The 12,081-nt window shown below is 48.1% G+C and overlaps 2 protein-coding genes across 8 annotated transcripts in view; both read left to right on the forward strand.

Moving 5' to 3' along the window:
• Nucleotides 1-5,835, forward strand: part of mansc1 (MANSC domain containing 1) — a 6,626-nt gene extending 791 nt beyond the window's left edge. The window contains 5 exon segments of one of the 6 annotated variants that reach the window (NM_001083027.2): nt 1,846-2,085; nt 2,304-2,567; nt 2,820-2,957; nt 3,695-4,369; nt 5,276-5,835. In NM_001083027.2, coding sequence (NP_001076496.1) covers nt 2,348-2,567; nt 2,820-2,957; nt 3,695-4,369; nt 5,276-5,283 — 1,041 coding nt within the window. In that variant the 5' untranslated portion in view covers nt 1,846-2,085; nt 2,304-2,347 and the 3' untranslated portion in view covers nt 5,284-5,835. 6 annotated transcript variants of the gene reach the window in all.
• A 1,275-nt stretch (nt 5,836-7,110) lies between these two features.
• The window catches only part of lrp6 (low density lipoprotein receptor-related protein 6), a 30,838-nt gene continuing 25,867 nt past the window's right edge, over nt 7,111-12,081 (forward strand). The window contains exons 1-2 of one of the 2 annotated variants that reach the window (XM_073945355.1): nt 7,111-7,344; nt 8,856-9,255. In XM_073945355.1, coding sequence (XP_073801456.1) covers nt 7,290-7,344; nt 8,856-9,255 — 455 coding nt within the window. In that variant the 5' untranslated portion in view covers nt 7,111-7,289. 2 annotated transcript variants of the gene reach the window in all.

A 12,081-nucleotide genomic window follows, 5' to 3' on the forward strand; every position in this document is an offset into this window, starting at 1 on the left:
TGTGTGTGTGTGTGTGTTCAGCTGTGAGCTCTGATCATGATGTTTGGGAATGAAGTAGACTGTCAGCAGTGGTGGAGAGAGGACTGAACAGTCAGACTCAGGGAAAAGCAGCATTACTCGCCTGCAGAGGGAGCGCAGTCGAGTAACAGTGTCTGCTGTGAATATTACTCAGAGTATGAGTGAACAGTAGAGCTGTCAGAAGTGCTCAAGAGTACTGAGTATTGCACTGTATAACGCTGCTGTGTTTACATCTGATGTGTGTGTGTGTGTGTGTGTGTGTGTGTGTGTGTGTGTGTAAACGTAACATTCTGTAGTGCGTGTAGTGATTGTCCAGCAGGCACACATCGGCATCAGACATTAATATGAGGTCAGATTTAGGTTGTGATGTCAGGTGACCAAATTCAATGTCTAGCCAGCGTCTGAAGACAAGGATATTTCGATGTCCAATACTGACGTTGATATTTGGCTGATTAGAAAGTGACCAAAATCCAGCAGAGCCAACATCTTAAACCAGCATCATATTCACGTCAAACACTGACATTATTCATCAGGTCTGGCGACCAAAATCCAACATCTGATAGACATCATGGTGGTAACGTCCACACAACGCTGAGCTGTGGAATCAGACGCTGATATTTGGTTAGGTTTTAGTTGGACATTGGCCTGATGTTCTGACGTCAAACCCATTTTCATTTCCAAACAAAATGCAGCGTCCCCACAACGTTGGTGTACAGCATCAATCTGACGGCATGTTGAGGTCTTGTGCTGCTGGGTGTTTAAGGCCATTTCAGTCAGTCACACAGAGGCGTTGTTAGGGTACAGGCATGTGCACACATAGGGCTCAACCTGTGCAGTGCACATGCCCTTTTTAGTCTCGGATAGAAAGTGCCCTTCCAAAATGATCTGAAGTGCCCCAGTGACACCCCCCACCCCCATGGTCAACAGTTCTCGCGCGGTATCGTCACTGCAATGCAATGCAATGTCAGACCCAATGCACTCGATGGAGCGAGTGACGTCACTCGGGGTGGGGTTAGGTGAGAGCATTAAAAAGCTTCCTTCCAAAATAAAGACAATAAAGAAAATAATTATACACAAAATATTCCCTATCCACATTTAATACTTTCCAACCAACCATTCGCCACTACTCACACCTCCAACAACTCCCACCCTGCACTGAGCGCGAGTCCCTCTATTTATAGGAGCAGACATACGTGTATATACGCTATATAGCCCGCTATGGCTTCAACCGTTTGCCGGCGAGTGTATAATGTGTTTCTACATAAATCATTCATCAGGCGAGTTTTGCTCTTCTGTCTGAATACACTCTTGATTTGTACAGTACACATCCGCCGTCTCCTCATCAGGGACATCCTCTACAGTCTCTGGGTCAGTGTGTGTGTACAGTCTGCTGCAGTTATCAAGTGTTCGTGTGTTGAGGTGTTCAGTATGATGAGATTCACCTGTTGTGTGTGATCTGATTGGACAGGAATCACAGCACTGATTTCTCTAATCCTCCAATACAGCAGACTGAGGGACAGCAGAGTAACAGCACCGATACTGCAGTACACACGTGCTCAAAAGCACACGATTATAAGACTACTCAGTGCCTGAGGAAAACTACTCCATTACAGTAGTCTGTGTATTTATAATGAGCTGCTGTACACCACTGATGAGGCCAGAGAGACGCAGAGTTCCTCTAACGGCCACATCAACACTGAGGAGAGACCTGCTCAACACTGACTGATCAACATCATCAGCTACAGCACTGCTCAACCCTCACTGATCAGACTGAAGTTCAGTTTCTCAGACAGATCAATATCAGTGTGCAAAGGTCTCGCTCTCTCTCACACACACACACACACAGGCCCTGTGGTGACGGCGCTCTGCTGACAGTGTGAATGCTGTAGTCTGCTGTAGATCCTCTGGGTTGGGATCAGAGGTGAAGCTTTATGTGCTCTCTGATAAATGCTGCTCCACACGGGATCAAAGTTCGGTCAGGGTGTGTGTGTGTGGGTGTGTGTGTGAACTGTGGACCCCATTGACAGAGGAATCAGATGGAGATCAGCCTTCACACACACAGCATCGGTCAGTCGTGTCTCTGTCCTGTATTGCTGATCTTCAGTGGCAGATTGACTGTGATCATCACCTGCTGCTGTATTCTGCTGATGAGGTGTTCAACACAGCCTGTCTCCACTAATGTCTGCTGTGCTGGGTGATGGTGTGTGTGTGTGTGTGTGTGTGTGTGTGTGTGTGTGGCGAGCTCTTTGGACTCTGCAGATAAACCCTCGTCTGTGTCTCCACAGGTCTGTGAGCTCCGTCTTCTGCTTCTGTGTCTCCGTGGGTCATCATGCTGCTCAGGACCGTCCTGCTGCTGCTGACCCTCGCCCTGCAGGCCCGCAGTGGGGCGTCAGACGGCGACAGAGAGACCTGTTACTCTCGCCAGCACCGGGACGTGATGGTGAACGTGCGCGTGGCTCTGGAGCAGCAGGGGGCGCTGATGGTGCCGCGCGCCACCAACTCAGAGAAGGACTGCATCTTGAGCTGCTGCGCGGAGGATGTTAGTGCAGGTGAGCTGAAGATGATGAACCACTGACCATCACTGACCATCACTGACCACTGCTGAACCACTGACCGTCACTGACCATCACTGACCACTGCTGAACCACTGACCATCACTGACCATCACTGACCACTGCTGAACCACTGACCATCACTGACCATCACTGACCATCACTGACCATCACTGACCACTGCTGAACCACTGACCATCACTGACCACTGCTAATGCTGCGGGTCTAACCGCTCTGCTTCTCCTGCAGGTCTGAAGTGTAACCTGGTGGTGTTCAGGCCGGTGGGGGCCGAGGGTTCGATCTGTCAGCTGTTCCACTGCCCCACTGAGAAAGACTGTCCACTGATGACGGCCGCTGCTGGAGTCAACACATACAACATCTTCAAGGGTGAGCAGAACAACAGACACGGGCTGCGTGTAGACCTGACACCAAACGCCTCATAATGACTGTACAAGTGTGTGTGTGTGTGTGTGTGTGTGTGTGTAAGTACAGTATGAATAGAGCTGTGGTCTTCAGTTGTGTGTGTGTGTGTGTGTGTGTGTGTGTGTGTGTGTGTGTGTGTGTAAGTACAGTATGAATAGAGCTGTGGTCTTCAGTTGTTTGTGTGTGTGTGTGTGTGTGTGTGTGTGTGTGTGTGTGTGTGTGTGTGTGTGTGTGTGTGTGTGTGTGTGTGTGTGTGTTTGTGTGTGTAAGTACAGTATGAATAGAGCTGTGGTCTTCAGTTGTCTGTGTGTGTGTGTGTGTGTGTGTGTGTGTGTTTGTGTGTTTGTGTGTGTGTGTGTGTGTGTGTGTGTAAGTACAGTATGAATAGAGCTGTGGTCTTCAGTTGTCTGTGTGTGTGTGTGTGTGTGTGTGTGTGTGTGTGTGTGTGTGTGTTTGTGTGTGTGTGTGTGTGTGTGTGTGTGTAAGTACAGTATGAATAGAGCTGTGGTCTTCAGTTGTCTGTGTGTGTGTGTGTGTGTGTGTGTGTGTGTGTGTGTGTGTGTGTGTGTGTAAGTACAGTATGAATAGAGCTGTGGTCTTCAGTTGTGTGTCTGTGTGTGTGTGTGTGTGTGTGTGTCTGTGTGTGTGTGTGTGTGTGTGTGTGTTATGCTCTGGACTGAGCTCAGTCTTCATCTCTTCAGGTGTAACTCATCCAACAACTAAAGTCAGCGCAAGAACAACAGCCAGACCTGCAGCCAGCGCACACACACAAACCAGCACAACCACAACACACAGAACCACCAGCACAACCACAACCGGCACACGAGCAGCGATGACCACCACTGCAGAACCAGCAGAACCAGCATCAGCATCATCATCATCATCCTCCAGCAGCTCTGAGTTCAGCACAGAACCACAGACTGAGGAGCCGCTGATGCTCATGACCAACACACCACCCGCAGCCTCCACCTCCACCGTCACTACACCCACCTCCACCTCCAGCAGCAGAGCGCCGAGACCACCGCCCAAACCCAGCAGAGCCAGAAAACCCAGCAAACCCTCCAGACCAGACACACATCCAGCCAGAACCAGCAGACCCACACCAGCAGCACCACCCACAACACACACTCCACCACCCACAACACACACTCCACCAACTACATCCACAACACACACACCAGCAACAACAACACACACTCCAACTACCACAACTACAACACACACTCCACCAACTACATCCACAACACACACTCCACCACACACTGCTCCACCCACAAAAAAAACTCCACCAACTACATCCACAACACACACATCAGCAACTACAACACACACTTCAACTACAACAACTACGACTACAACAACTACAACACACACTTCACCAAGCACAACACACACTCCACCGGCCACTACTCCCCCCGGCAGCAGCAGCCCTGACGCCCCGTCCCCCTCTTCAGTTCTGCGGGTGGATGTCGGGGGGGTGCGTGCAGGCTCTCTGCCGGCCGGGTCCGTGGCTCTGCGTCCCCCAGTGCAGCCGGCCGTGTCCCGGGTGATGTGGAAGAACAGTCTGGTGGCCGTGGTGGTGGTCACGCTCATCTTCCTGCTGCTCATCTTGGCTCTGGTGGGCCGTAAAGCCATGGAGTCCTTCGACAGACGCCACTACACCCGTCTGGAGCTCAACGACCTGCACTATGAAGTGTGAGGAGCTCACACACACTGCGGAGACGCTCGCTGCCTCACACACACTGCTCACCTGAAGCGGCTCAAGCAGAGAAATAAAGCAATACACTGAACTCAGGTCCTGACGCCGCCACAGCCGAGATCCTTCACCGGCCTCATATCTGCTTTCCTTTCTCAGTGTTTCACTACACGGGTCTCCACTGCACCACACACCAGCACTGAAGCTGGAATTAAAGGACGCCTACTATGCCCAAATCACACACACACACACACACACACACACACACACACACACACACACACACACATTAAAACAGCAGCAGTGTGTGCAGATATCCATTCATTACTTCTATTTTTATAATCTCACTGTGATTGACGTTCTCCCTCTGTACATGTTAGGGGAGGGGGAAGCCCCGCCCACTAGTGCCCATCTCATTAGCATGTCCAGCAGGCCTGAGTGAGAAGCAGCCGTCTGTCCATTAGCCATTAGAGTGTTTGAGCTGCTGAAGATGATGTCAGCATAGACTGACACACACACTCACACACTGAAGCACACACACTCACACTGAAGCACACACACTCACACACTGAAGCACACACACTCACACACTGAAGCACACACACTCACACACTGAAGCACACACACTCACACTGAAGCACACACACTCACACACTGAAGCACACACACTCACACACTGAAGCACACACACACACACACTGAAGCACACACACACACACACTGAAGCACACCTCAGATGTTGTGATGAGGCATAGCAGGTCTCCTTTAAGCGCTGGGTTAGAGTTGCACAGACGTCCCTGCGGTTGTGTTCCTCCAGGTGTGTTGTGTGTTGTGTGAGATGCGTGCGCAGCGCTGTGTGAATGTGGATGTTTGTGGTTGTTTTGCTCTGATGGGTGTGTTTGATTATGGGTCAGCGGTGGACAGCATGCGGCACATTCACTGATGATTATTGATCTGTTCTGATCATTCACTTGTGTTTCTACTCTAATTCTGCTTGGCTGGTCTCTAATCGGCTGTTATTATCTTCATTATTATTATTATATGTTGTTGTTGTTGTTATGTTTTTGGTGGGCTTTGGCTTTTACACACACCTCCAGATTAATGTGATTATTTCTCCTGCTGAACAATAAAGCAGTCTTTTCTCAAGATTTACAGGTTTGTGGTTTTATTTGAGCTGTGATTTGTTGGTATTCTTCAGTTTTTATTTTCTCTGCTTCAAAACAGGATGAATGCACGTATAGTGACGATAGAGGAAGAACGACATTATAATTACCATTAAATAATGTCATTTAATTATAACACAGACAGAGTGTTTGAGGGGTTAATGAAAGCACAACACTGCAGCTGATCTGACAGTGTGTCAGAGTTTCTCCAGGGTCATGTTGAGTATGTACAGAGCACAGTAGATCAAGCGTACAGATCTGTGAACAAGGTCATTTAATAATCAAGTCACACGTTTATAAAGTTACAATGATTTCTGTTTCAGATAAAGCAGTTACTTACAGCTTTATCCATCAAATAAAACATTTCTAAACATTTCTATGAAGCAGGACAGCTGTACTCTGAGCATGTTTCTTGATCATCAGATCAGCATATGAGCGTGAACGCTAAAGCATCGTCTGACTCTGAGCAAGAGTTTTCACATTTACATCATTTGAATAAAATAATAACTGTGTTATCATAATGTTTCACCACATTACCCTTTACGATCTTATTGATCAAATGATTTCATGTAGTCTCTAATTAGCATTTACTTGGTGCAATAATAATGTAATCATGATGAGATACACAAGCTAATGTTTGCAGAGAGTTGAGTGATGGTGTGTGTTTAGCAGTGTGCAAACAGAAGAGGGCCCTGTTCAGTAGAACACCTCTCATGATATGTAGATCTCACTTATAAATGCATCATCGTACATGTCTATATGGGGAACTGGACTGATATAACTCATATCCACAACAGATTTCCTGCACACTTTAATATGTGCAAAATAAATATGAAATCTAAAAATAACTGCACATTAGCTGATCTGCGGACTGATAAATATGCGCTTATAACAGTCGTGAGCAGCACGGACTGCTGATGGGGATAGCTGAGAGTCAGTGGTGATCAGCAGTGTACTGTAACTCCTGTCGCTTTGTGTTGTTTTGTGTTTCGGGCCGCAGCACAAACCGCTGCGTGAAAAACTAGTCCCACTGGAATGCGCCTGGATACACGCGTCCAGAACGCCCGCGACGCGCCACATCGCCTCTTTTCCTCTCATTAAACCGAGGCCAGCGCACAGGGATCGGATGTGGAGACCGAGGGAGACGCGAGGGCGATGAAAATCAACAATAGCGAGCTGAAGAGCCCCGGAGAAAGAGTCGAGCCGCGCGCGAGGGAGGGTGAGGGAAAGGGGGAAGGGTTTGGTTTTGGACGCGTCCGGGCATTTTTCCTGTGAGCGGAAGACGACGGACGGACGGCGAGATGTCGCGGTCACACTGAAACACCGAAACCATCAAATCGATGAAAAACTGCAGCGGAGAATCAACGCGAACAACCCGAATCACAGACGCGCGCGGCCGGAGCGATGCGAGCGGCGCGGCGCGGCTGAGCGTTGAAGATGGGTGCCGTGCTTCAGACTCTCTTACTGTGTACTTTGTGTTTGCAGATACGCGGTGAGTTTTCATCCGATCGCCTGGAATTGTGTGTGTCGATGTGCTGAATCTGAGCCCGTGTGTGTGTGTGTGTGTGTGTGTGTGTGTGTGTGTGTGTGTGTTTGTGAGTGTGTGGTGAATCAGTGCTGTTGTTCAGCGGCCGATGCTAAGCTTAGCTGCTGCTGCTGTATTGTTGTGGATCTGTAACGTGCTGTTTTGTTTCTTCACTGTGTGTGTTTGTGTGTGTGTGTGTGTGTTTGTGTGTGTGTTTGTGTGAGATTTCCTTCATCAAACTCGCTGCTTTTCTGCTGCTTTTGTTGTCTTGTAGCAACAAAAGCCTCGAGTGAGTGTGTTTGGGTTTGTGTGTGTGTGTGTGTGTGTGTGTGTGTGTGTGTGTGTGTGTGGCCTGTGAGCGAGTTTGCTGTGAAATCTGCTCCAGTTTGTGAAGTTGGTTTCTGGGAGCAGATAGTCTGTTGTGTTGTTCTGTTGTGTTGTGTTGTGTTGGTCTGATTGTGTGGTGTTTGTTGTGGAAATCCTCCTCCTCTTCAGTGTGATGAAGGTGTGAGGTGTTGAACAGCTGCTCAGGTGTGACTGTGATGAACACACACACAGCAGCACAAAGTGTGTAAAAGTGTGTGTGGATCAGCTAGAAGCCTGTCGGGCTCCTCAGCCAGATATTAAGTGTCCTCGGTGCTCAATATTTCTAGTATTTGCTCTGGGCCCGGCGGAGCGCAGCTCTGGCACGGCCTTCAGTCAGTGGCCCGGAGTTCTGCGAGTTTCTAAATATTTGTGAAAGGAAATTCCCCGTGTGAGGAGAGCAGGCGGTGGGCTGAGGTCGCGGAGAGCCGGTGTTCTGCGGTGGATGTGTCAGATTGAGGTTTGAGTCAGTGCCAGATCCTGCAGAGACGCGCACACACACACACACACACACACACACACACACACACACACACACACACTCACTGACTGGAGCCCGGCGCTCTGGGGAACCGCTCATCATTAGTTCTGGCTTCTCACAGCATAAACCTGTTTCTGCACACTTACTGTCACAAACACAACACTGACACAGACACTGACACAGGCCTGTAGAGCGAGCAGAGATGGAGGAGCACTGATGCTGGAGATATCCTGAAGATATCATTAATCAACAGCAGTGTGATGAGCGAGAGGATAATAGATTCCTTTAATCAATGTTTTCCTGTAGAATTGGGTTTATGTTTGGTTCTGAAAGGGATATTTCACATTAAACAACACTGACTGTTTATTTGAGTGTTTGTTTATCGTTGAACACTGGAGATGTTTTGAAGAGTGCGGTGTGAATGTTTTCTCCAGAATATCTTCAGTTTTGTGTTCAACACCTGAGAGAAACTGCTGAATCTGTGGCGCAGGTGAGGCAGAGCCGTGTGTTTACATGGTCTGAACTCTCCGTTTGAGTGTCTGATGTGTTTATTCCTCTGCTTGATGTCGTGTATATGGTGCTGATGTGTTCCACTGGAGTGACATTAGTCTGTTTTCCCCTCTGTGTCCTGCAGGGCTGCCGCTGCTCCTGTATGCTAACCGGAGGGACCTGCGTCTGGTGGACGCGGCTCACGGTCGGGCCAACGCCACGCTGGTGATGGGCGGTCTGGAGGACGCGGCGGCGGTGGATTATATCTATGCGCAGGGCCTGATCTACTGGAGCGACGTGAGCGAGGAGTCTATTAAACGGACGCTGTTTAACGGCTCGGCGCCCAGCGGCGTTCAGACCACCGTCATCTCCGGTCTGGCCTCTCCGGATGGCCTGGCCTGCGATTGGATGGGGAATAAACTTTACTGGACCGACTCCGAGACCAACCGCATCGAGGTGGCAGAGCTGGACGGGACGCACCGCAAGGTGTTATTCTGGCAGGACCTGGACCAGCCGAGGGCCATCGCTCTGGACCCGGGCCGCGGGTGAGTGAGCCTCATGTGTCCGCCAGCACACTCCTGGTGTCTGGAGCCGAGGCGTGCTGCAGCTTGTTTTCGGGATGTTTATGTTAGTTCCAGGTCTGCTGAGCAGAATGAAGAGGCGCTGCTGGAGCTCGCACTCCTCCGCTGAGCCACCTCCACGGTTCTCCAGCCACTATTAAACCTCTGCTGAAAGCTTGAGTGGTTCCTTTAATGGCATCAGTACTCTAATGTAATGAAGTATAGTCAGAATAGACCTCAGCATTCAGTTAGCGGATCCAGCGTCAGTCCAGAGTAATGCAGTGTGCAGGGAGGCAGCTTCTCTAGACTCAAACTAAAGTAAATGTCCATATAATGGCCCGGTTCCACTGAGAGGGCCAGTACGGGTCACCTTCAGCAGGCTGGCGATTCTGCTGACAAAAGGGCACGCTTATGATGATGGGCATGGTGTACCACAGAGTTTCAGATGACGTCATTGTTACTCAAGCAAATGAATAGAGCAGGGGTGTCCAAACTCGGTGGGTCGGTGTCCTGCAGATTTTAGCTCCAACTTGCCTCAACACACCTGCAAGGATGTTTCTAGAAAGCCCAGTAAGAGCTTGATTAGCTAGCCCAGGTGTGTCTGATTGGGGTTAGAACTAAACTTTGCTGGACACCGGCCCTCCAGAACTGAGCTTGGACATGCCTGCTGTAGAGTAAAGCTGTACGGGTCGCTCACGCATCATATGAGCAGCACTTCACACACACACACACACACACACACACACGCTTCACACACATCAGCACTGTAGACATGTTCATCACTGACCTTACATCAACATGATCATACCTGCAGATCAATGATAATAGCCTACTGTAACGTCTGCCGTTACATCAAATACATGAATAAAGGATCATATATGAACACACACACACACACACACACACACACACACACTCTTACAGTCCCCGATATGACACCAGTTACAGATAAACTACACACAGCAGACATTTAGTCCTTATTTGTGTTCAAAAACAGCTGGAGACACAGGCCAGAGTCAGAGCAGAGCATCATCTCTGTGTGTGTGTGTGTGTGTGTGTGTGTGTGTGTGTGTGTGTGAGAGATTCTGATAGAGTCTCTCCGTCATTCCGCTCAGCAGCTGATGATCAGCGCTCCTCATGGCGTGTGTTCATGGTTTAGTTTACCGACTCATCATTTTCTGCTGTTGTTTTCCGGCTTCTCCTTTGTTTTTTGGCGCTTCACTATCGCGTTTGTCTCTTTCTGTAAGGATCGGATATCAGAGCGCTTCAGCGTTCACGAGCACGTGATTAATATGAGCTCAAGAAGTTCGTTATTTCTAATATAGACGCCTGACGAGCTCTCTGGGGAATGTGAAACCGCTCGCACTTTTAGACGGGCTCGTAAAACAATAACAGGACACAGCAGATTGAGTTGTTGTGGCTGTTCATCAGGATGAGGACATGGTGTGTTTGAGCTCGGCTTGTTATTATATGTATATATTATTACGGTGTAATGTCTCGGCTGTGTGTTTGAAACATGGCGGCTCCTTTGTTTTTATTCTCCTGCTTCTGCGAGAGACGTATCTCGGTAAACCAATAGCGTTCAGCGGCACGTCTAGCTCCGCCTTTTGGGACCCTTTTTTCGTGCTAGGTACCCTTTGCAAAGGGTGACCAAAAAGTGGTACGGTCCGGTTTGCTTTCAGGTATCTTTGACAGTGGAAACGGCCGTGAAAGTGTTCTGATCTGTGTACGGCTCAGTGCCACTGCAGAAATGCTTCTCTTACTTAGATTTTTTGTCTTGTTTCTAGTCCAAATATCCAAAAACTCTTAAATCAAGCAGATTTTTCTAGACAAGCAAAACATACTGTCTTGTTTTAAGATATAATATGACAAAATTAAGTGAGTTCTTCTTAAAACAAGTTAAATAATCTGCCAATGGGGGAAGCAGAATAATCTTATGTCAAAAGGAAAAACAACATGATTTTGCTTCCCCCATTGGCAGATTATTTTGCTTGTTTTAAGGAAAAACTCATTTAATATTGGCATATTATTTATGAAAACAAGACAATATGTTTCGCTTGCCCAGAAAATGCTTCTTAATATAAGAGTTTTTAGATATTTAGACTAGAAACAAGACAAAAGTCTGAGTAAGAAAAGCATTTGGTAACGGTTCATTAAGACAGTGCTGTGCCTCTTGACTGGTGGGAAACACCCTCTATATAGTGTCTTACTCGGGCAGTGGAGATCAGTGGTTTAACAGAACTCAGATCAGTGTTGTCAGAACTGGGGGCGGAGTCAGCATTCCTTCTTCTGCTATTGAGCAGGTATTGATTGACTGACCGGAGCTAGTCCATCTGCAGATATTAATGTTTACATTCTACAATCTACTGAATAATCCTTACAGTGGTCAATGAGTGAAGCACAATCTGACGGATATACATTTATTCCAGCAGACCAACACCAAACAAGCTAAATGTGTAATCAGCACTACCTGAAGCGGCTTAACACATGCTGTTTTCTGCCTGGCAGATCATTTCTGTCCTTTACATCATGTTGTAGTGACGGTGTAATGTAATGTCTGTAACATCTCTAAACTGAGGGAATCTCCTGCTCCACCTTCAACAGACATCAGTCAAATAAGTGAAATAAACCACACTATAAATAAATACAGAGCTCACGTAGAGGACTAGAACACGTCTATGTTACTAAATACAGCAATAAACCAAGAGACTGAGGGAAATGCAGGATATAATGCAACACTACAGCGCTTTACAGAGCGGGTGTCCACCGGCCACATCCAGCATTGGCAGAATATAAAGCTTCAGATCAGGA

The sequence above is a fragment of the Danio rerio genome, chromosome 4, assembly GCF_049306965.1.
Source record: "Danio rerio strain Tuebingen ecotype United States chromosome 4, GRCz12tu, whole genome shotgun sequence".
NCBI lineage: Eukaryota > Metazoa > Chordata > Actinopteri > Cypriniformes > Danionidae > Danio > Danio rerio.